This window comes from Clarias gariepinus, chromosome 6, assembly GCF_024256425.1.
Source record: "Clarias gariepinus isolate MV-2021 ecotype Netherlands chromosome 6, CGAR_prim_01v2, whole genome shotgun sequence".
NCBI classification, from domain to species: Eukaryota; Metazoa; Chordata; class Actinopteri; order Siluriformes; family Clariidae; genus Clarias; species Clarias gariepinus.
In genome coordinates this window covers 31,703,278-31,729,695 of record NC_071105.1, presented here as the reverse complement: position 1 = coordinate 31,729,695, position 26,418 = coordinate 31,703,278, and the positions used below count along the sequence as shown (strand labels likewise).

The window sequence follows — 26,418 nt, the reverse complement described above, 5'->3', positions numbered from 1 at the left end:
CATATTAGTCTTTTTGTAAGGACCTAAAATTCGAGACAGTCTGCATTTCTAACATCAAAAATCTGAATCCAAACCAAAATATATTTGACGTATTTGACGTTTGGAATAAAAATGTATAATATACGTATGAAAGCATCTTCACTTGTAGGAAATAAACTGGTTTTGCAAATCTCATGAAAACATCTGGGCTTCGGGACTCTAGAAAGAAAACACACATACTCATAAAAAAATATTCCATTTTCTAGTTTGTTAACATGATAGAAAGGGCTCTCTCCTGAAAAGTAATTAACTGCGTATTCAAATAGAGAGCTAAAACAAGATTGCCAAGGAGGCAAAAAAAAAATCGCTGTCCGAGCTTCTCTGATAATCAGAACGTCTCTCTTGATTTCCTTCACTATTGTTTGTAAAACTGCAATATTGAAAATGAAAATTTAATTTGGCTCCTCCATGCATGGGCTAAACGAAGTAGTGCTTTTTAAATAGATTGCTCTAAATTGAGATTATGTTCATTCCAGTAATTATTTTTCTCCCAGGATTCGTCACTGACAATCCTTTATTTATAACAACACAATAAGCGACATCTTCCTATTTTTTTTTTAGGCAGTAGAATATTAAATGATTCTTTTAAGGATGTCATAGTTTTGCTGCTTATCTCTAATACTGCAGGGACAACTTCCTCGTCCTGGACGTTTACTTTGAAGCGCTCAACTATGAAACGATTGAGCAGAAAAAAGCATACGACATAGCTGGACTTTTAGGTGGGGTTTGTTTTGTTGTACACACATCAACACTCGAGGTGTTCTTATGATGTCATTCACACCTTGTTTGTTCACCGTGAAAATTAATTTATCTTTGTATTAACTGTAACCATTTATTCCTTTTTTAAACATGGCACTACAGAAAGGAACATATAATAAAGGGATTCATTTTTAAAGCTGGAAAACGAAATTGCAAAACTAAATTAGATTCACATCATTTAAAAGCCACTTAAGTACAATACTGATATAAATGTTAGATTTTGGTTTCCACTAATATGCCTGTGCTTTCATTTTCACACAAAGCTTTCCTTTTGTCTCTGTGACATTCAGGGGACATTGGAGGGCAGATGGGACTTTTCATCGGCGCGAGTGTTCTCACAATATTAGAGATACTCGATTACATCTATGAGGTACACTTTATCATTGTTGTTACACGCTATTGCACCCTCTTTTGTAATGACGCTGCATTGAATCTTTTGTTAATAATTAGAAAAAATGACAATTGAGTTGAAGGACAAAAAAAAAAAATCTCTGAGGTGCTGTGAGTCACACTGACAATTCTGTAATAGGAATTCGCACTCAGTACTGTGCTGGTTGAAATTGGTTTGCGAAACTTTCCACATGGAATGTTGAACGGCATTACACTTTAACTTCAGGCATACAAAAAAAAAAAGAAAAGGGAAAGAAAATAAATGAACAAATGACTAAAAGTCAGAAAATATGAGTTACTACTGATTTTTATTTTATATTTATTTATTTAGAGTTAATTATTACCCAGATAGCACACACACATCGTGGAGACGTCTATGCGACGTCGTCTTTTTCATCTGGCAGATGTCTGTCAGATGTTAGAACGACGTTTAGCCTACGTATTTAAGACGTAAATGAATTTAAACGACCCTGATTCGCTCTTTAGACGATGTTAATTCAATTCAATTCAATTTTATTTGTATAGCGCTTTTAACAATTTACATTGTCACAAAGCAGCTTTACACAATCAAAAGAATTGTTTGTATGAAATATGAATGTGTATGAATCAAAATGATATGATTGTCCCTGATGAGCAAGCCAAGGACGACGGCGACAGTGGCAAGGAAAAACTCCCTGAGATGGCAATAGGAAGAAACCTTGAGAGGAACCAGACTCAACAGGGAGCCCATCCTCATCTGGGTGAAAACAGATTAAAACAGATTAATCAGATGTTCATACATCTGCCAAATGTCTGATTCATGTCGGATAGACGTCGTTTTATTAAAACACCCCACTCCCATTATTTTAATTAAATACCCTCGGTTAATTATAATTAACCATGATCAACAGAATTCTGTGAAGGAAGGAAGCATAAGACAAACGGGATAAAACGGAGATTTTTATTTTATATTTAATAAAAACCCTGTTTTACACCAGCAGCAACTTACAAATAAGGTCTCAATTTAAAAGGATGTACAAAACATAAAACACCACAAATAAGTATTAATCATAGAAAAAAAAAATAAACACCAACAGAAACGTTTTGTACTTTATAACTGTACGTTATGACTTTTAAATATGACCGTTAGATACTGTACGGTTGGTCAGGAAACTCCTAAAGTCAGATGCAGACGGGACACTTTTCAGTCACAAACTGCTGTGAAAAAATACAGAGAGAGAGATATTTAATTAAAATTCATTATACTTAAATTAGCAAATAAACAATATTTATACTTCGTTCCTCTCGCTTCACAACTTATGAGAACAGACCGAAACCAGAACCGAACCGCAGATTAAGCACGCGCATATAACCGTCGGTATTTTAAGTGTGATTAAAAATACAAGAAACCAAAATAACGTGACTAAATATCGCTAAACAGCAGGTGACATTTATGTTCAGTATTTCGTTTCTATTTTAAAAGATGGGAATTTATTCCTGCTTACCTTTTCCACACGCCCGCCAAAGGTTTGTCTTCTCAACAAACTGTTCTTTTTCTTCTTTTTTGAAGTTTAACGGCGGCTTGCATCAGTAAGTGTTGCACTACCGCCACCTTCTGGTTGATTCTCCTTTGGTGTTTCTCCACTCTATTTCCAGATTTTATATATATATATATATATATATATTTCCCGTCCACATACCAGCAAATTTCGGATGATAAAGATACATCGTATAGATGTCGTATAGATGTAAAGACGATGTATCATTTAACAGCTCAAACAGGCGATCTACAGACGATCAAAATACGACTATAAAAAAACGATGTTTACCAGATGATACGCTCTTTAGCAGACGTCTCCGCGACGTACCTGTGCTATCTGGGTATGTTTATAATTTACTTTTGCATTAACATTTATATTCCATACTAAATGTATTTTATTAAATTTTATTTACCTTTTATTGCTGATGTTTGGCACATTGTGTAAATTTTAAATGTGTAAAAAGCTCTATTCTCAGAGCTTAAGTCCCAGATTTTACTATTTCTTTAAAAAATTAACACAGGATTTAGAGGTCCCCTAAAGTGTGTGTTAATGCTCCAGTTAAAATACACCTCACATAATGCATTTTCATACTTCAAACTCCCTTTTTTGGGGGGGATTTTTTCCCCGATTTTCTCCCTAATTTAGTCGTGGCCAATTCGTCCCCGTCACTAGGGGGCTCCCACATTAAGGCTACTACTAGCATTCAGCCGGGAGGACCGAAGACCATTACGTGTTTCCTCCGAACCGCGTGACGGCCGCATCTTTTCGAACTGCTTGCTCACGCACCATAAGGGGCGGAATAACACACTTAGAGGAAAGCGCTAGCCGCTCCTTTCGCATGCGCAAGCTCACAGACGCCCCTGATTGGGATTAGAAGCTCTGTAGAGCTGGGATTAATGTGGCAGCACAAAGTACCTCTCACCCCTCCCCTCTGAGAGAGCTTGGCCAATCAGCTCTCTCTAGACCTCCGGCTGCGAGAGGTAACAGCATCACCAGCGAACCAGCGATCCCCGGATGATAGGGCGAGCACTTTACCACTGCGCCACTCTGAGGCCAAACTCCCTTTATTTTACTCCTTTTCCGAATGTGCTGCTTCAGTGTTCATGTAAATAAAGTACTGATCAGCCACGCCTGTCAGAGAAGAGCAGAGCTGAGAAACAAGCCAGGAAAGGGGCTCTTCTTATATGATGTCACAAAAGTTTTTCCTCTTGTTTTTGTTGCTCATGCACACTAGAGATGCTTTTAAAAGTCTAAAAAATTACGAAAAGGTACTTTTTTGCATGTAAGCAGAGGTGGAAAGAGTAATAAAATTTTGTACTCAAGTAAAAGTATGGTTACTGTGAAATTTTACTGAAGTACAAGTAAAGTTACCAGTCTAAAAATCTACTCAAGTAAAAGTAAAAAGTAGTTTATTGAAAATTTACTCAGAGTAAAAGTTATGTTACTTTTTTTAACAGAGGTGGGATGGGGGATTCTAGTGTAGTTAAAAAAAAAAAAAAGACAAGGGGATATAAATCTCAAACTAGTTGTTTTTAATTAAAGAGAACCCCTTTGCATAATAAACCTGTTTCCTTCCTAAGCTCGAAATCAAAGTGGTCGCTTAAATATGGTTTGCTTCATAGCTGGATCTGCAGACCTGACTGCATCTGTTTTGTCCGTCTCCATTGTTCTTGTGAGTTTAAGGCGTTTGTTCTCCCCGCCCATCAATCAATCAGAGCAGTGGTTTCCGGGGTGCAATTTTTTTTCCTTCCCCGCTGCATTATTTATTTTCAAGATTTTTTATTCATTTATTTTTTTTGCAGAAACAAATTACAAAGTACAATACGTCTACCAAAACACACTTAAGTAAAAGTTAAATTACAGATTACAAAATTACAAAACTACTTTAAAAAAGTAGAAGTACACAAAAAATGTTTAATTACAGTAACGCGGGTAAATGTAATTCGTCACTTTTCACTTCTGCATATTAGGTGCCATAAATAATCTATTTTATTGAATAACATGTTGAAACTGGATTGCATAAGTCTGTTCTCTCATTTACTGTATGTTTTCTCTTTTCTTAGCTGCTTTACTCCCTTAAGTCATATTTCTGTCCCACTTAAAGGTGATCAAATATAAGATCAAAAGAGTACTGAGGCCACAAAAGTACCAGAACCAGCAGAGCCAGAGGAACCAGGTGCCAAGAACAAAGAACCTCCGTGATCTGAACCTTAAGGCCCAGCTAACACCAAGCACCATTGCAACAGTTAGACTAGAAGAATATAAGCCCAGAGTAAGTACCACAAATTAAAGGAAAACTCAGGTATTTTATTTGTTTTACTGAAATCAGAGATTACCTCTCTCAGTGGAAAAACACTTTAATTTGCTTAAATAAGTAACTTTTAAACAATATCTATGCGTTCATGTTTCTTTTTTAAATAAATGACAAAATTTAACTACCTTTTCTCAAAACCACTACAGATTATTTACTTTTCCATTTAGGCATTTGGCAGACGCTCTTATCCAGAGCAACTTACTAAAAGTGATTTGAGGTTTACATCACTGGATAGATACTTAATTTAACTTACATTTGTAAACAGAATCTCATAATCTATTATTAAAAAGAGTGCACTAGTTTGCCCCCTTTATTAGGAACACCCTTACACCTGTTCATGCAATTATTCACTCAGTCAATTTTGTGGCACCATGCACAAAATCAAGAAGATACAAGTCAAAGAGCTTCAGTCAATGTACACATCAATCTCAGTGATTTTGACTGTGGTACGGTCGTTGGTGCTAAACGGTGCCAAGCCTGCTGATCTCCTGGGATTTACAAACACAAGTCTATAGAGATTACGCAGGAAACCTCTAGGCCACAAAGCGGCTGTTATGTGGGTGGAAATTGCTTATTGATAAAAGTTGGTTTGAGCTAATAGGCAAGATATAATCATTTAAACAACATTGATAACTCATTAAAACCTTGCTGAGCAGAAGAGCATCCCATAATAAACAACGAATAAAACTTTAAGTTGATTGGGCTCCAAGAACAGAAGACGTACTCCCCTTCCCCCCGGCACAATTACAAACCCAAGTTTCTATTATGCCCACAAAACTTGGGTGAACACATAAGAACTTGGGCAGTTTGGCAGAAAAGCAATAGAAACAGTTAAGGATAAAGCAGTGTCTCCCTTGATTTTATTAGACATGTTTAACAAGAAAGCTGGGTGAGGACATGGATGAAGCAAGACACAGGTAAAACTTAATCAGGATGTTTCACCTCTTAAGGACTTTATTTGACATGCCACAAAAATGGTGCAAATGGTGGAAAGACTGAATGGAATTAGCTAGGGGAGTTGTTATTGGGTGTCACTGCATTGAATGAGAAGTGTGCCGTAAACCTTTAAACCTATCCATTTAATAGGTAAATATTAGCCATAACCATAAACCATAAACACTCAATCCCATCGTTTCTCTCTTGTTTGATCATTCTTTCTGTGCATGTTTGTCCCACACTGGGGTAACATTAGATGATGTGATAAATTTCTGGAAAGGAAAGTTTGTATCCAATTCTGATCAGAAAAATCAGTTAGAATAGCTTCATTCTTCAATTTGGACTTTCATCCACTGTGTCTCTGGGTGAGGAAGGGGCACTCAATGGCTCGCTATTTAACAAACAGCAAAGCATCTAACCAATCATACACAAAACTGCATTCTTGCAACCAGTCATAGCATAAAAGGTGGTATTTTTCAAAAGAGGATTGGAAAGCAAACCTTAGCTCAAAGATTAAAAAAAAAAAACGAGTATCATTTTAACTGCAGAATATCACATGTGCACACATTTATGTCTACCTTGATCAAGCCGGCATAATAATGCACCATGGCCTAAAGCACAAGCCATCAACACATTTTAATAAACATGCAGGTAGCATATTTGCAGCAATTAGGAGATGCCTTCATGTCACATGTCAGCCTAACTCAGGATCTCAAATGAATGAGCATGGTATTCCTAATAAAGTGGCCAATTCACGTACGTTTTCATGAAGTAAAAGGTGAGTTTTCATTTACAGGGATTATTTTCCAAGTTGAAATGACTACAAAAAAGTCAATTGTCATAAAAGCAGCTTGGGCCTCTTACGCTTTAAAATAGGGATGAGGATCACCAGAGACTAGACGATACGATGTTATCATGTTACCTAGGTGCTGATTCGAATAGTGTTGCAATTTGCAATTCTGTTAGTGTAATAATTTAATAAATATACTGAATATAGATTTTGTTTATATTCCAAACAAAGTTATTGCTGTGTATTGTTGCCATTGTGTGAACAGTTTAGAGCATGCCACCAGTAGGATTATAGAGGAACTGCAATGTTTTATCACCTTAAATGCAAACATATTAATCATACAATAATGATTAAAACATTTATTCAGTGGGACGATGCATGACATGCCAAAGAAAAGAATGACGATTATACCCCATCAGTACTGTAGGTCCTTACTATACATTTTTTTGTCAACAGGATGCTAGTGATGGGATGAGAGCTCAACCACACAGTGTATATCCAGCTTCAGTGTTACCAAACCATCACACACAAGCCTCTGGACAGCAGGACTTTGCTTGCTAGGAGATGATTTTTTTTTTTTTTTTTAGTTTTCTGGCACCATCTACAACAAAGTTCTCATTTGACTTTTGGCCCTTGGTTGGAACCACGCATTGGAATTGGATATTTATGTTTATCACCTGTAAAGGCTGCAGCCAGAGTCAAACCCACAGGGAGCTCAGAATGAATGCTCCTTTTCAGCCAGTGCAAGGTATGTGGCGAGGCGGGGGGTCAAACTGGCTCAAACCGCCTCCGTTATATCAGCACGTGGTCGTATTGGCAACGTCCTGCAGCAGCATCAGTGGAACAAGGCCAATTTGATTCACACATGCTCTTATATACTGCATGTCAATTATGTTCTTAAGTAGATGTTTAGCATTTTTATGGAGGTTTTTTTTAACATTCATATTAATCCTCTCACTGGAGAAGAACAAGCACAACATTTTTAAAAATAGAGATGAAAATGAAAAAGATGTGTTTTTCACTTTTAATTTTTGCATTTAATGATACCGTTATTTTTTAATAATTCCTGAAACGTTTGTGTATTTATTTTTATCATTTACTTTGACTTATTTTCTATGCATTTCATACGATCCTATTTATTTATTTGTTTTTGTTTGTTTATTGGGGTTTATTTTTATTTTAATTAATTAAATAGTTTAAAATATATATATTTTTCCCACACACACTGTAAAGCATCTGTAGCCCATAAGGACCCACAGTGACTGAGGCGTCACAAATCCTTTAAATGTTCTGGAAAGTTTCTTATTCAGCTTTACTCTTAATCAACTCATGAAGTCCCTAAGTGACATCTAACGACCATCCTGGTGCAGTCATTTGACAATCTATGAATTTGCGTACCTATGACATCATTTCCAATATGGTGGTGTGGCAGAGTAGCACATGTGAGGGCAGTTTAAAAAGCTTCTTTTTTTTTTTTTTTTTTTACTGAAAGTAAGTTTCATCCAATTTAAAAATCCTAGTGATTTAATAACGCCATATATTTCATATTTTACCAGTTCTGACAAATTCAGAAAATACTGCTGTAACACGTCACATAAAGATTTTAACACTTACACAGAAAATGCCATGTATTCTCTTTCAAAAAGTGGTTCCATGTGGTCTATTTGGTCTGGGCTATATATCCCATAATATAACTTTTAGGAGAAATGGGTCTGGGCTCTTATGGGTTAAGATTAATTTACAGATGTTTAACATTTTTGCATTTTAGAGAATATAAGACCAATGATCCCTAGTTGTCTCACCCCACAAAATATCCTCTGCACGTGTTCACCTCAAGGATATGACACAATTCGCATATTATTTTATTTTAGTCTGCTAAAAGGATGACCAGAAAGAACTAAACTGCTGTAACGTTGTTTCATTTGGACTGTAACTGTAGTATGATCATTTCTTAGTGCACTAATAAGAATTTCTAACAAACAATTTTTCAGTGCCTGTATTGCTCACCTTGTATCATTTGATTCATTCATATACTGTATGTTCTCGAAGATCTTAAGAGTACACGTCCTCCCCTTATAAATGTTTGCTGGGAAACCCATCCCGATATGACTGAAAACAGTCATACTAAAAATGACAACTTTGCCAACAGAGCTGACAAGCACTAGCAAAGTGCACAGTTAAATCGTTTTGTTGCTTTTTCATGTGTCTTGTTTTTTTTTTTTTAGAATGATATAATAACCTATAGTGCCTCCAGGAGCCAAATACTAATAACAGCTCAACCTAGAATCAAAGTAAAATCGATATTTGCTCAAACATCGCCAGTGGGTATGATCATCACTTTTTTTGTTTTATTTGTATAACAAAAATGGTAAAGCACATAAAACATCAATAAAATAGTTTTTTTTTTTTGATGGACAGCATAAAAGGATAACTAATATGATAGTTTTATAAATGCATTTCATAATCATTTAATAAGAGCATCCATCAATCAATTTGGGAGAGAAATCAATTCTGGGATTATAGGCAATGTAGAAACAGTTTTATTTTGGAATGTCAGCAGAACAAATGAGACTTATAAGACCTGTCATCCTCTCTTATGATAAAATAGTTTCTTATTTAGAGCTAAAAATATATAATACATGTATAAGTATAGGTTATATCTTATCACCAAGCGAGACAGCTGGCTGCATGGAAGATGAATTATTTTAGTGAAGTGATGTATTTGCCTTTCATGCCATCTAGTGACTATTATTGAAACTACAACAACAGGTCACAGTTCTATGATATGTAGTATTTATATTTTTTATCACAAATAAAAAAAAAAAAAACAAATCAACTATTCTTCAGACTCAGACATGGTAAAATGGTTACCTGCATAAAACACAGCCCCAGTGTTTTTTCCATTCATAAATCTTGACTGTGTGCAATAAAACTTCATATAGTTGCCACTGAAAGTAGAGGCAAGGTACAGACTGACATTCAATTTAGCAGGAAAGTGTAAGTGTGAAAAGAAATTTTTTAAAACATTCTTAAAACACGCTAAAACTTGTGATTTAGGATACAAATTCTTGTCACTGGATATATTTAAAATCTCTCATTTAACAACTTAAACAAAATACAGAAAACAACCCCCAACTAAGGGTTACGGTTTTTACTCAAGGACTCAACCAGGGCAGCATGAGGATGCTGGGAATTCAACTCACAACCTGCTGTATAAGATATAACCACTGAGCCAACATACTGGTTGGACATACTCTTTAAGAAACATCATTAAGCTAGACATTGAGACCTTTAAAGTAAATAAAGATGGATTTGTTCGGTTTTGTTTACATTACAAGCATCATTGTTCAATTCTGCTTTTTTTTTTTTTTTTTTGCTCAGATCTTAATAGTTCACAAAGCTGTCCAAAGCTACAATTTAACCCCCAAAAATGCATGTCAATATCTTGGGCAAGTGTTTCGAACACTGCTTGGATTTAATACATTCTTTTCAGGTTTGTTTGTATGAAGTCCCAAAATGCCAATAAAACACCAATTTTTTCCCTGTCCTACTTTTTGTACTGGGTGCTGCCACCACTGGAGGATGTCATGGATCATGGTTTGGTCTAAAGTGTATCGCTTCAGTCAAGTAATGTAAACATTATTCAAGCTACTAGGGAATTTGTCATCAAGATGGGGTGGGGGGATGGGGGGGTAAATGAAAACGGGTTTAACTGGCAGCAAGTTACCATTAGTGATTATGAGTTCATGGTGTAATTGCTTTAATACTGAACATACAATTTGCTGTTTCGATTGATAAAACAGTGAACCATTTAACATACCCAAGCTAATCGATCTAAAATACATACTACTATAAAGTCATGTAAAGTACTTGAACGTGTGAGCAATCATTTAAGTTGAGGACATCTTTCTAACTTTCCTAGTAGGTATTCCTACTAGCTGAGAGGCAGCTTTTTTTGTTTTTAGCAATCATGCTGCGTTCATTACCAAGTGGTAATTGGAACATTTCCAGTAGGAAAGATTAATTTAATTATTTTTTCTACACATAAAGCGATTCTTTGATGTCACTTCAACATGACTGTGCTCACAGTGAAAAGAAATGAACTTGGTTTAAGGTTTCCAACCAGAGGTTTTGGGTTTGTGTTTGTACCTGAAATTGCTAAATACTCAGTCATACTGAAATGTTAGTCAAATGTTTTGATCAAACTGGTCTCTCATGCCATTTTTGGCACAATTAATAGGGAATCATACATAAAAAAAAAAAATACACGCATTGCTATATATATATATATATATATATATAAAAAAAAAAACACTAACCAAATACCACTTCAGTTCCAAGTTGTGTAAAACAGCTTACAGAGGGTATTTGTTTAATTGGCTATTTTAGATGGCCGAGTTCGCATGAACGCTCCAATGATAGAAGTAGAAATGCCAGTTGTTGTGATCGCAACAGTGGTTCTTAACGTTAATCCTGGAGCACAAATGTCCTGCATATTTTAGTGTTTTCCCTGCTCTACCACACCAACTTTAATTAAGATGAGGATGTTAATTAGATGAATAGTGCTGGGAGCTGAGACAGGGCACTGGTCCTCCCGGGGCGGAGTTGAGAACCACTGACCTGTAACCTTCTGAAACCTAAATGTACCATATTGTCTATATGCATGTAGCTCTGCTCTGCTACTGGGGCATCTTTAATGGGCATAAATATATGTACTGTACATCTAATTTAATTTGGGATTTTGAGTCACGGTCAGCTGTCAGTCCTGGGATTTAACAGCTGCAGCAGCTACATGTGTATATATTAATATATAGATATGTAAAACTTAATTTATACTGCACTACATATTATAAATAATATGAATGATAATAATCTCATTCAATAAAATAGTGATACCACAGAGGCCAATGTCAAACGCGCGCGCACACACACACACACAATGTGTGACGTATACATTCATATCATTGTAAAGCACTGACCACTTGTGTTGCTTACTTCCTCAAGTAAAACAATTCGGGCAAATGCAACACAATTTGGAAAAATGCACAGTACGGCACTGACACTTGGTTTTTCCAGATTCTTTACAAGTCATGAAATACATTGTACCGTGATGAAGGCAAAGAGGCTACACAGATCTGATTGTTGGCCCCCGACCAAAGAAAAAAAAAAAAAGCATGAAAAGGAATGTGAGACAGAAATACATTTTTTAACACAGGCATTTGGAGATTCTTGGAATTGGCTGCAGAACTGGTTGCTTTCCCCCATTCTGAGGTCTCTAGTTTTGTTGTAAACAAATGTAACCATAAAGTTTCCTCCGTGATTGCTTCTTATTGCTTCTGTCAGAGCCACCACAGAGCCATTCTCCAGTCAGAACCACTACTACATTTTTCACACTCTCTGAAAAAAGGTCCTTCAAATGATTTCCATTTCAGGTTTCATGTTTCCATTCTGCCCACTGCTGGGTTATGGAGTGGTGGCTTATTTAGAGGATCCCAAGCACCTTGTTGTTTGCATGTTCTTTCAAATGATTTGTAGAAATCTCGCAGGACAGAACATGATAGCCTGTCGCCTGTCTCTGATTCCTGCAACGTGACTCATGAAAGAGGTCAGGTGCTGTTGCCTTGCTCTTGTTCGAACATGAGCATGGCGAGCTGCGACCGGGAGCCGATGCTCTCGCGTTTGCTCTGGAGGCAACGATGGAAGATGTCCTCGCTAAGCCGCGCGTCGCATGTGTGATTTCGGTACTCCTGGCGCAGCGCGGGCTCCACGGCACGGAACACGTGCAGGCCTGAATAGCGCACAAACACATCGTAGGTATCCAGGCTCTCAAGCAGGTCTTCGTCCTCACGCGCATCGGCTTCCATGTGTGCGCGAGCAGACATGTAGTCGCCGTTGTAGAAGCATGCCTCTTCAAAAGAATAGCGGTCGAAGTGGCCCGCCTCACGCACCAAATCTGTACCCGTGGGCAGAGGCTGATCAGGATATGCCACACTTGGGTTGAAGTTTTGAAAGTGGACGGGGAAGAAAACCTGCCAGCCACATATGGCATTCATACGACAGCGATTCAGGAATTCAGGGTTGAGTGCTGTGTGAGCAGTAGCTAACAAAAACAACGTGTCTGCCGGATGTTTCCTTGATACCACATCCAGCACACGCAGAAGACCTGGGTTCTCGGTCTTCACACTGATCCATGGAACTTTGACATTAGGAAAGCGCCGTTCTATAGCAGCCACTTTTGCCTTGACCTCTGCGAAAACATCATCAGTGCTCACTTTCTGTGCCTCTGCAGGCTCATACAGAAAGAGGAAGCTGAGTATTGCATTCTCAGCTGGCTCAAACAGACTTGAAGCACAGCGATCAAGGAAGCGAACCACTGAGGGAAGGTCTGCACTAGTTAGGGGCAGCAAAATGTGTACCCGTGTTGCCTCGGTCACATATGGCATGGGAATGATCTCCACCCGACTTAAGGGCCTCAGCAAATGGACACGCCGTGAGAGCAGTTGTCCCGAGCCTGATTCAGTCTCAGCACGGAGCTCTAGGTCAAGTGTGTATTCCATGCCGCGGGTTGGATCAAATCGTCTGTAGCCGTTGACTAGCTGTGGGGCACTCAGGTGCAGAACAGGTGAGTATTTCTTATTTAGCTCAGCCACAGCAACCTTAATGACATCATCCACATCGGCACGGTCGGCACCACTCAGCTGGCACTTGGGTGAGCCGTCGGCACAGGAGAACAGCTGCTCCTCGGTAAAATAGTCCCAACGCAGCACCTCAAACCGACTCTTTGGCTCAAAAGGCGGCTGGACCCCTACAGGCCATGCTGTGCTCCTGTTACCATCCACAGCCAAGTGGCTAATGTTCTTTATCTCCGCCTGAAGAGAACACAAAATAAAAGCACCACAAATCAACATCAGAGTAACTGGAGCATTGCTAATGTTTGTGTACAGCTGATCAGTCAGGTATGTTTCTTTTGGAGTGGATCACGTTCAAGATGTTCACATAAGGTCACTGAGAGTGGGGCCAGTTAAAATACTGTGTGTTTCAACAGCTGCATAGTATTTTCATTTTATTTTTTCCCTTTTTTTCTAAAAAAAAAAAAAACTGAAGCCACAGTACACTACACGAGCACACACTCCACTGCATTTAAGCTATCCATTAAGTATGTGTGGTCACCTGGGAAGAAACCTAACATGATAACATTTTCATCGGTTCTGAAAACTAAATACGAGTATTCCATTATATTGTATTGTATGATATTATAGATATTTTGACAAACAATATCTGATGATCAAACCGAATTGATATGTCAGGTTGGCTACAATGTGGCACGCACGCACACACTTACACTCACTCTATGCACACAGACCCGAGGGAGGAATTAAACTCAGACCCTGAAGGTGCAAGACAACAGGACTTACAGTATAGTGCCACAAAATGTTCTACTATGTACTAAAATTGAGCAAAGTGTGAGAAAAACATGAACATTTTGCACAGTATTTTGGTGATATATACTTATGATATAGAACTATTTTGACCAATATTTTTTTGTTGCCGGAATTTAGACAATGGAACATTCAACATGTTTTGCTAGGACATCACACATACATATATCAGATTCCAATTGAAACAAATAACCTGGTAAACTGGCCATAGTTTACGACTGATAGGCCTTCATAGGGATATAATATGGGTATAATTGTGAATTTCTTGTGTGTGACAATGCACTTTCTGAGGTATAGTCTTTTACCTTTTTTTATTTCTATTAATTACAAACCTACTGTGAGCACCATCTTATATTTAATCATTAACATTGCCATTATTAGTAATAAACAAATTATTACAACAACATTAATTATGATGATGATGATGGTTTTTTACAATCCTTTTCCAAAAGTATTGGATTGGCAAGGCCATTTTCAGATCAAAGTGTTAATATGAGACGATAGACCAGAATTTGAGCTTCCATTTCCTGACAGTTACATTTAGAAGTTCTACAAGTTAGAACACAGCACCTTTGGCAGCACCATTCTTAGTTATCCAAGAGTAAATAATAATAATAATAATAATAATAATAATAATAATAATAATTAAGTAAATGACATTTAAAATTAGCTTGCATATCCTCATCTTGCATCAACTGCATCAAGACACCAACCAACTGGCATCACCAATCTTTCTGTTGCATTCTTTGTTTCTGAAACTTGAACTAAAAGCTGTGAATCGTATTTGGACTGTCACTGTTAAAGTAATCATAAGCTGTTGATTCAAAATGATTTTTCACCACCTCCTCACCCATGCTTGACTAATCTTCTATGTTTTGGCTTATAAACAGACAACACTTTTCAACACTTTTTTTTCAACACTTTTTCATGTCTTTGGTAGATCTGGGTTACAGAGCTTTTGTTGCTAATCCCTACCATTTCTTGGTAAATACCCATCTGACTCTCCATATCCTCCTCCTGATAGTGGTTTGCATCTTGTAGTATGATTGACTTCATATTTCTGCTTTCAAGGTCTCCTATAAACGGTGGATTGTAATCCCATTACGCCTGCCACGCGGAGGTTGTTGGTGAGATCACTGACTGTTGTGGGAATTTTCTTCTCAGCTCTCATGGTGTTATCAAATGCTGTTGTTTTCTTTGGATGATCTGTTCAAGGTCTGGTTGTTAGTACACCAATGGTTTCTGTCTTTTTTTTCAGGACATTCCAAATAGTTGTAATGGCATTGCCTAATGTTTGTGTAATGACTCAGCCATTTTTTTCCCCAAATTTGAAATTTGCTTTTCTCCCACAAACAGGTTGATCCTCTGGTTTATTTATTTTAAAAACTGCAAACCCCCAGAGGTAAAACCCATGGCTTAAACAAAGGAGTGAATATTCACAGTTTTTAATCATTTAAACAATGAATCCAACAGGATACACCTGAGCAACAATAAACGTGGCTGTTCCAGTGTTCGTTTGTTTTTAATCATTTAAAAAATGGGTGGGTTCGAATAAGCAAAGGTGGCATGTTAAGTTGTTAAACAAATCTAGATGGAGATATATATTCACTGGTTTCTAATGTGGTGGAAATCCTGGAAAACTACAAATTCATTTACAGGTTAAGAGCAAAGTAAGAAGTGTTCATCAAAACTTCAGAAGGAATAAAAAGAAAAAAAAGAAAATAATTGCAGCATGGAGAAAAGGTGATTTCTTTCTTCCAGCTGTTCCATTTTATACACAAACTTCTATATACTTCAACATACAAGCAATTGATCTCCGTATCTGATGCCTTTACATTATCACCTAGTGGCGGCTACAATCAGTTTGTTACTATTTTAGGTCTCACAGGCCTTGTCCTTTTACATCCACAGCAAGCAAGCTTAACGCTTCTACGGTCTACGTGGCACATTTCACACGTGATTAATATGCAATTTCCCTTTTCACTATATAAACCCATATGTAGAATGATTTTAGGGAGAAAACAGTTTTCACAGACTGGGTAACATCTCAGGAAATTAAAGCTGAAATTCTGATCGATTGTCTCATATTGCTCTTTTAATTCCAAATGCAAATGTCTTCAGTAAAACAAAATAATTGGCATTACTGTTTCAAGACTTTAAGTTGGGACGAATTTTAAGAAATTATGCACTATGTGGTGTGTGTATATTAAATATGGAAGGAAACAAATATTGAAAGCATATCTACTGCACAGCAACAATAATCCAAATGGGCCAGAGGGATGGCACTAATATATTTATGTATTTTTTTAAATAACGAATGTGTATGTAAGAGAGCTTTATTATATAACTAAATGTGTCCGCTACTTTGTTTGTGTGGAATTTAACTGCTCGGTCATAGGTGCGTTTCAACGCCATCTGTTGAATTTTGGACTTAACAAAAGATTTTACATGCACAGAATGAAGGTGTGAGATTGCATTTATTAAGTAGATTTTCATCACACCCTCATAAATGTGTGTTAAAAAATGTCCAGCGCCATGTGTTGAATTTTGAGATGAACTAATGACTATTTAAAGGCATTAGAAATGTAATATTTAAATGTTAATGTAGCATATCTTCTCTTCCCTTCAACCAAATGCGGTGAAACAAACATGCTTTATTTATATTTTATTCCAAACTCGGACAAATACACCTGTGAAAACCCCATCAAAATTAGTTCAGCAGTTTTTACATGATGTGTGCACAAACTAACAGACAGACAAAATCCTAAAAGAACATCTTGGTACGTTCTATTACTCATCTTACGGCCACCCCAATTATTTTTTCGCAAATATCTACAATGTACAGACATGGCAACCTTACAGTTTTATTATATGTATAGATTATGAAAAAAGAACGATGGGAGGCAAAGGAATGAAAGACAGACCTTGGTACAGTGGGGCACATAAAGAACCCAAAGAGATTTACCTGAAGTTTCTTGATCTCTTCATAGGTTTTCTGAAGCTCTCTTTCTGTGAAGTATCTGTGCAGGCGATACATCTGCTCTGGGCTGGTCACCGGGTGAACCGATAGAGCGTTCTGGAAGTCAGGGCTTTCGTCTCCATTTAGGTCCATGTTTTTTTTCATCTCAAAGTAATTATAATTAAGACCCTGTAAGACAAAACAAAACAAAAGATCCAAATATGACATGCAGTCAAATACTTAGTGGTACGCATAAGCACACAGCTTTAAAGCATGCTGTACCTTTAACATACACGGCCCAGCCAAAGTGCTCATGCTCGTATAACCCCTTCTGACAGCAGTAATGCGGTTTTAAACATCTCATCCTAATTACCTTAATGACTCTCAGCAGGGCATCCTGTAGCGGGCAGGAAGTCCTTTCACTTCTGGCTTGCTCCGACTACTCAATCCTCTCTGCTAATCCTACTGCTACTGACCAAACACATGCCAAGATCTAAACCTCATTCCTCAACAAAAACAATAATGGCTGACAAAGTTTACATTATAGTCCATCTAGGGATAAGCCAAATTTGAACATCTAGCCAAGCGTGAGCTTTACTTAAAAGTGGTGATTTTGTATTGGCTGCAGTTTTGCTGTATTATTCAATTATCTTACTATTCAATACTCTTACTGGCCTGTCACTGTTAAACCACTGGTGTTGTATACAAGGAGGGTAGACACTGGTGTTAAATACAAGGAGGGTTCAAGCTATACAGAGACTTTTGATGAAATCGTAAAACTGAATGACATTTAAAGAAGACTTCAGTACAATGTTGAGACGCTTAGCCACTGTAAAATACTTGAATGATGCAAACGTTTTATGTCTGTCAATGACAATCAGCCAAGGTGGCTTGGAGCACACTGCAGCTGTTCTCGTGAATATTCAGAGAGTAGAGCATCTGTTCCTTGAAATTCAACAGATAACTTGTCGCCAAACTGGTGGAAGAGGTGCATCTGTCTGTTTTAACAGTACGCACAATCATTCACCAACACCACTTATTGCCACATTCCCCCTACAGTCCTGACCATGCTCCAAGCCAATTCCACATGTTTGGGTTATTAAAGAAGCTCCTGGGAGGCCAGACGTGAAGCAGGCAGTCCAATCGTGGCTCTGGTGTACTGAGAAAACTTTCTACCTCAATGATATGCATGCAGTGGTGAAACGCTGGGATTTGTGCGTTAGTGTAGTAGGGAATTATATAAAGGTATTTTACTTTCATACATTTCTTTTCTTAGTTTGCACAATCAGAAGTCCTGGTTTGGCTAGTAAATACTAGTAAGACTAGCATTTTTTTTTAATGTGAGGTCATCGTTCATTAGATTTTATTTTATTTGAAACATGTTAGACAGTGATGTTCTGACATTCAAGCACTAACTAGTGGACAACGTGTTCTGCCAGATGTTTGTAAAGTATGCAGGTGAGTATGTGAAAAATGCTGCATGCATTGCATATAATATGCCGCGTATAATCAAGACCTGCTTCCTCATTCCTCTGCCTTCCTGCAAGTCAAGTTGTGATATTTATGGACTATAAAGATAAAGTTAACCAAGAGAATTTCCTTCCTTTTTTCACGGTTCTATAGTTTTATACTTTTTACCAAGACATTATGTGTATCAGGGTAAAACATGGTACTTTTCCTACGATTTTGGTGTAAATTCTCAATATAAACATGAATGACATTTGTTTTTTTTTTGGTTATGTCTTTCGTGGATTAATTCATCTTCTACTTACTAACAGTACCTACTCATAATAATAGAAATTCTTACCGGGGGATGGGGGAGTTTTTTTGTTGAACAGGTTGGTGGATTAGTTTTAAGTCAAACTGCTTATTACCGCTTCTTAAGCTCTATTCGCGCAGGATTAGCATTACCTGCGGACCGCTAGTCATTTGTAATAATTGCAGAAGGTGTCTGTAATCTTAATCCCATGCGAATCATCATGTCTGTAATTTTGAAAGTATAAATTCCGCTGCAAATGACCTGACATATTTTGCCTAACACCGTGTTCCTGTGATAATATTAGCCCTGTGTGAATCAGCATGTCTGTGATTTGGCCAGGATTTGGTGGGGCCACAGACATGATTCACACAGGACTAATATTATCACAGGACCTTGATGTTAGGCAAAATACGGTACAGTAGGTCCTGAGATAATACTAGTCCTGTGTGAATCAGCATGACGCCACCAAATCCTGGCCAAATCACAGACATGCTGATCCACAAAGAATTAATATTATCTCAGGACCTCAGTGTAAATCAGATTTGGTGGGGTCATACGATATCATTTTATCAAGGTTTTTTTTTCCTGTGTGCCTTTTTATCTATTTTTCGAGAAGAACGGAGGCTGCGTTGGAGTGCTTTTCAAGTATTTTTGAGGCTGGGGGATATCACTATACACCATACAACAATACAATGTACAGAAAGAGAAAGCTGAAAACTATCTGAAGAGCGAAAGCTGACTGTTAGAATGATTAGATAGAGATGGATGACACGTATAGCAGCATGCTTTAAGAAACACTCTTCTGTTTATATCATACAGCCAAACCTATAATGAAAAAATGGGTTTTATGCTGACGTTATATCTGGGCGATAAGTCAGTAAATTTGAGCAAAATGGCACACAAAATTCTTCCATTTTCTTCCACAAATGTTTTCCTAGTATTTCCAATGTTAAAAGAAACTTCTTGTGGCTGCCCCAGGCTCTTTAAAACAATAGACAACAACCAGCTACATGAACAAATCTTGACAAAGAGGTGCCTCTACTTGTTTATCATCCATGTTGGATGATAAAATCTAGAGATTCTAGCTCAGGCATTTATATACAGTACATTTTATATTTACAGTATATGAATAAATAAATAAATAAATAAATAAATAAATAAATAATCTTAGTCAGATAATTTTCCACTTTTAATGTAAAAAAATAAAAACTAATAAAAAAGTAAAAACCAATAGAAACATTTTAGGGGACAAACGAGTACAATACTCTGGTTTTACTAGTTTGTACACCTAATGACTCACATGTCTGTGCTCAGCAATGCATATTAAGCAATGCATAAAAGTAATCAGATAAACCTCAAATAAGCTCAGCTGTCTTTTTTATCTTGATATTTGGCCGAAGCCATAGTCTGCAAAGAGCTCAGCAAGAATATAAAGGATCCCATTGTTCAAAGGCGTCAATCAGGAGACCAGCACAAAAGAATTTTAGATTAGATGTACCATGGAACACTGTGAAGGCCATCGGCAAGAAAATAAGGGGGACCGGAGTGACATTACCATAAACAGGACATGTCCCCGAAATAGACAAAGATAAGAAGAAAACTTATTAAGGAGCCTGCCAGGCCTCAATGTCTTGTATACTTCATATCTGGGATATGGTGTAGGGTGGCTAGATGAAAGCCTTTTCCCGATCACATACACACACACACACAAATATGTCCTTAAAGTCATTGCAGTCTTACAACCCCTTCTTGAGCAAACTATTGTAGAAAGAAAAAAAAAAAAAAGCTTGGTCAAAGATATCATCACAAGGACATCAATGAAGCACAGTTGTTATTACATTGTGCTTTGGAGCGGTTTCCCTTTAGTGTGGACTGGGCTTTATTCAAGATATCAAGGGTATCATGGATTGCTGAATTGTCCCCTACCCCGCAGGGCTCTGTTAAACAGCTGACAAAGACAAATTTAAACTTTCTGCATGACAATGATCCAAAGCACAAGTCAACAAAGGAGTGACGTTAAAAGAAGCAACTCAAAGTTCAGTCAGAGCTCGGGTCTCAAACCATTCACATACATGTAGAGTGACTTTAAGAGGACAGCACACATGAGATCCTCTCACTTTTGGGGGGTTAAGCCATTATAAGCAAATGGTGCTTAAACGGAGTATCAGATAAGGTGTGTAGTACAAAAAAAGAACTAACAATAACCTGTTTTTTAGGAGTGTGTGCACACTGTGTACACACTCTTGAAAACAGGTTATTGTTAGGTTTTTTTCCCCCAAAAGCTTTGTTTTTTTCACCTGAATCCTGGTGCTTGTTACAACACATTAAAGATGGAAATGTTGACATGAGTTTATCTATTCTTACGTTTCTTTTAAACAGCAGGGTGTAGCCCTTTTATTTTCACTGAGTTAGGCATTATTATGGCATTTGTGTCTCTCTAAATCTGTCCATTTAAAAGGCATTTTCAAAATAGTAAAGGATCTTGTAAAACAACTGCATGTGTTAAAATTCCATTTTCTCCCATGTCCCAGCCCAAAAAAATCATAACTGTACCTAAAGATATGCTCATCTAAGGACTTCACTCAAGCCTGTTAACTAAACACAATCACCAGATATAAGGTTTGTGTAATATTACTTAGCCCATGCCCCAGTTTTCCAATAATAAGAATTTGCAAAACAATTCTACCCGCCCAGATCTGAAAGCTAAAAATGAAAAGAAAAAGAGTTCATGTGCACAAGTTTAAGGAGAACCTTTTCAGCAGTCAGCATCTGTTTCTTGCTAGTGGCACTTACGTATAAAATCTAGATTTTTAAGATGCTCTGTAGTAAAGGGTTAAAAGCCACAACAAATATTTTCATTATAAGCTTTTAAAGAATGGGGTTAACTGTTTACTTGTCTAAAGTTTAGTCAAAAATGCACTGAGGAAAATCAGAGCATGTGTCAAGAACAGAATATGGTGGAGCTTACTGGTGGCCTCAGTTAATAGTGTTAACAGTATAATAACATCCAGTGTCAATAAAGAGCATGGCACGTCATGTAAAGGCAGGTACATTGCGCTTAGATCACACGCAGCTATAAATCATGTATGGGAAGAAAGCTAAATAAGTTTTAACTCATTACCCTTATGCCTCATTTTTTGATCATTCTATGATGATTATTCATCCAACAATAAAAATATAGCCATTGTCAGCAAATGAATGTGATATTGTTCCCTGAGATGGGTTAACACTTTTCTACATGTTACAAGTGTTAAATGCCACCCCATCTTTAGAATCGCGCCCAAATAAAGATGTTAGAAGATAAAGAAGTTTTAAGGTATCTGACAGAAAAATCTGATCATGTTCTGTAAACAGCAGGCAGCATACACTACCAGTCAAAAGTCTGGATACACCTTTTAATACAATAGTCTTTCCTGATTTTCATTTCTTCCTTCATTGTGAAACAATGCTGAAGGCTTATGAAATTTGCAAAAATCTTCTTTGAACAGTTGATATCGAGATGTGTCTGCTACATATGCTCTGTAAAGCCTTCATAACTGCTGTAATCTGAGGTGCTATTAATTAGTCATTTTTGAGGCTGGTAACTCTGAATTAACTTCTCCTCTACAGCAGAGGTAAGTAAGTTTCATTATGGTGCTGGATGGGTTTTGCAAATGCAATCCCAGAACAGCTGACCTTCATGTCTTAAAATAACAGCTGACTGTTATCACATAATGAAATATAATTATATGTTTTATTACAGGTTTAAATTCTCCAGTATTGTTCTAGAATGTAGAAAATAAATCATTAAAAAAAAAAAAACATGCATTAAAAGGTGTGTGCAAACTTTTATATTTTGCAGTGGACCTTGGGACATGTTCTGCCAGACTGTGCTGAGGTTCACAAACTTATGACTGCTTCCTTGCAAGCACATCTGCAACAGAAATAGGGACTTTGGCCCTGAAATACTGTTAGCGTTCATAATTTTGACCCGATACTGTGCAACGCCGGACTGCATCTTAATCCGAAACAAGCCACCTTCTCATCGGAGGCGAAGACTCCTGGGAACGGTGGTTTCCTGCTGACACACGAGAGCTGAGCTTAAAAAAAATGAAGTCACTTGTGGCCAGCACAAACAGGGACCTCTCAGGGGAATCCAGCTACATGAACAGTTTGCTTTATCTACACTGGTCTGCTTTCGGAGCTGGCCAGAAAATCCATGCCAGGTTATAATCTGTTAAACTCTCTTCCAGATAGATACAGCTCTACACTCACGTAGATGCTATTTTACATACAATTTAATTGGGCCTCATGATGAGAATGTTCAGGAAGAAGTTCAGCCACTACTTAAGAAACATACTGTATGCACTGTGTGTTTGGAAAGGCTTGAAGCACACAACTTGGAAAGCCACGGAATTACAAAATATGTTAGGAAGAGAATATAGCTGCATAAAAGGGAAGGAAAGAGGAACCATTATGAATTATGAGTCATAATTGTATGGTGGCCTGCAAAAACCCTTCATCTGCTCAACACATCTCATTTTCTAATATACATCCTTCATTTTCCCCAACAAACATATGTTTATATGTGCACCATTATATGTGCACCATTCAGTGCACCGTAACTGAAATATATTTATTTTATAAACCTGTTTTATCACTGAGATGCCACAAAAAGACATTGTGCCTACTTCTTCATTTATAAGCTAATCTACTTAGATAAGAAGATTAATGCAAATTTACATAATTAAAGACTTAAAAATGGAAATGTGTTATCACTTTGATCTGTTATCATCTGAGAGTTAATCACTTGACTGATCTCTTTTCCTAGTGACATCAGAAGGGAAATAAGTGTAGATTTTTACACCTTTTCCCCCCCTACTTTCACCCATCATCAGGGTGTGCAAGTGCTCTTCTCTGTATTAACAATGTGATTAATAATGAGATGGCATTGATCACACTTTTGTCTGTTTTACTACGGCATGTAGTCTACCATTCCCAAAAACTTCAACAGACTGAAAAATGTTATACATTTAGCTACCAAGGTTTTAGACATCTTCATGTAGCCTTTACAGCACTTGGCTGCTTACCCAGGATGTTAGCAGAGGAAGAGCCAAGGCAAGATTAGAAAGTACCCTAAAAAAAGAATTAGCATATTTTTTTGATAAAATATATTTACGTTTTCTTCTCAAGTAGAGGTCTCAAAGTACATCACATGATGAAGAAAAAAATTTTGGTCATTTTTACAGAATTTTGCTGACCACCAAACTGTACACATTCAGTACATGCTAATTGGTCTGTCCTACCTCATACTCCTTCACACAGCTAATGCCAGCATAGTCGACGATGCATCGCCCCAGCCACTCGTCAGGCCTGACACTTACAATGTCAGTTCTGCAACGCTCCAAGAAGGGCTTAATCTTCAGCAGTAAGGCCCCGGATAGGAGAAAACCTGAACCTCCATGACAATACCTTCCCTGGGCTTCACCTCCAATGAACTCCCCTGGGTGGCCCATGTACAACTGGAGGTCCATGCTCAAGTGGCCCACCAGTGTCTTCAGTCTGTCAGGCTGGATATAAGTGTCATCCTGAAGTATGTAGAACCAGTCATACTCAGCTACATGGTGTTCCAAGAGGTACTGCACCGTCTGGAACATGTTAGGCACAGGATGTTCATGCCCGTGGGCCACCACAAACATTCCGTGAGGCACTTTGCGGTTGTGCAAGCCGGTAAAAAAGATAAGCCGGCCGTCCAGGTAATGATTCAGTGTCCGGTTGACTGCCACGGCCAAAGTGTTTAAGTTGTTTTTGGAGGTAATGACTGCTACAAAGAGACGCTCATGAATGCCGAGCTCCGAGCTAGCATATTTGGATCTAAAGGTAAAAAAAAGAAAGGGTTGCATGAAATTTACATTAAAAATACATTTTTTTATATTATATTTCCTTAAACAGTGTCTTATAATAAGCTTATATCGTTTCCATGGGCGATCTACACCGATCAGCCATAACATTATTATGGACGCGCACCCAAGGCTCACTCATGTGTGCAGAGACCAAAAGCAATTCCCACCCCCAAAGAAAACCAATTCCGATCGAGGGACCATGGAATGGAGGAAGTCTAGGGAGGCCCTACACCACCGCCCACAGGACCCATCCACTGCCAACGCCCTGGTGCCAGACACCACAGCACTCCCCAGAGGTCTTGTGGGGACATGCTTCAAGGGGCCAGAACTGCTCAGACAGCAAAATAGGAACCTACACCATACTGGGAATAATGTTTTGCATTGTAGTGTTAAGGCTGGTTGGTGTAAGTCTAAATTTCCTCACTGAAAATACTAAGGATCATTCTGTGGCTTAAAGATTTTCAATTTTTCTTCCCCAGATTACAACCCCAACAATCCGAAGGTGTCTGGTCACAAAGTAGGAACAATCAAGCATATCCTTTGGATGAAATGTGATCACTGGGAAGTGAACCAACAACGTGGTCTACAACAGGATGCTGCAGGCTCATGAGCTCCTTTTAATAACAGGAGAAAGAGGGCAGACATCAAAAGCGTTAGCTCAAATGTCTTTAATCAGAGCAGTGTGGAAACCCAAGGGACTGTTGATGCCTGCACAAAACAATATGCCATGTCAAGCGGCTCTAAGACTTCTAATGTATAAACTGGCTGTGCAGTAAGAGCGCACAGATGTGGCTGTGGCAGAGACGGGCGTGACCGCTCCAAAATAGTGATTGGCATTTAGACTCAGCTTGGTGATTCGTCTGAACTACTGGAATTTACCGTTAGTTTTATTGTAGTGTGGGTTATAGTGTGACCCCCAAACGCAACACGCAATCACGCTCGTACACAGGCACTATTTACAGCTAAAAGGGGAAACAATAAAACACGTACCGTGCTTGACACAGAGTGCCAATTAGAGTGTATTTATAACGTAGAATGAAATGCGTTAAACAAGACGAGCACGTCGGCGGAGAGAATAATAAAGATTAAATAAAGATTAAATAAAGCAAAGCCTCGGAGTTCTTCCGCCTGGGTTGCCCTGCATTTAAAGAGCCGACGCGGATCATCCAGCCTACAGAAACTCCAGAAGCCAACCCGAGGCGCTCCTTTACGCCTACCTGAAAACTTTCTTCGGCGGACCCTGCTCAGAAGGTTTGTTGTATGGCACTATTTTGGGCTCAAAGTCGTCCTCGTCGGTGTTACCGGTTGCTATGGAGCTCGGTTTGCGCGCTCCCTTTGCAGCCCCCGGCGCAGCCACCGGCGCGTCCTCGGTCACCCCGACGGCGCCGTAGCCGCAGCTCTCGTCCACCCAGGTGACGCTGAGCAGGCTGAGAGTGAAGCCCAGAGAGATGCCGACCACCACCGGGCCGATCGGCCTCGCCAGAGAGATCAGCGTCGCGATCCGCATTGCTGATTTAAAACCGCCGCCTGGCCTGGCTTTCTGTGTCCCGCTACTGACACGGTGCAGATCTCGGAGGAGAGAAAGCGATACAAAGCCTCTTTTCTCAACGCTTCGAGGACAAGACGACGTC

The 26,418-nt window shown here is 38.2% G+C and overlaps 2 protein-coding genes across 2 annotated transcripts in view; one reads left to right on the top strand and one right to left on the bottom strand.

The window, feature by feature from the left end:
* asic4b (acid-sensing (proton-gated) ion channel family member 4b) overlaps positions 1-7,386 on the top strand; it is a 58,067-nt gene extending 50,681 nt beyond the window's left edge. The window contains exons 7-10 of the mRNA XM_053498469.1: positions 667-758; positions 1,089-1,168; positions 4,813-4,980; positions 7,205-7,386. Coding sequence (XP_053354444.1) covers positions 667-758; positions 1,089-1,168; positions 4,813-4,980; positions 7,205-7,309 — 445 coding nt within the window. The 3' untranslated portion in view covers positions 7,310-7,386. The remainder of the gene's footprint in view (positions 1-666; positions 759-1,088; positions 1,169-4,812; positions 4,981-7,204) is intronic.
* Positions 7,387-11,034: 3,648 nt separating this feature from the next.
* Positions 11,035-26,418, bottom strand: chpfb (chondroitin polymerizing factor b). The gene is made up of 4 exons (XM_053498468.1): positions 26,005-26,418; positions 24,191-24,758; positions 17,153-17,335; positions 11,035-13,617 (listed from the first exon to the last, which is right to left on the bottom strand). Exons 1-4 carry the CDS (start codon positions 26,292-26,294, stop codon positions 12,355-12,357), a joined length of 2,304 nt encoding a protein of 767 aa, XP_053354443.1. The 5' UTR covers positions 26,295-26,418; the 3' UTR covers positions 11,035-12,354.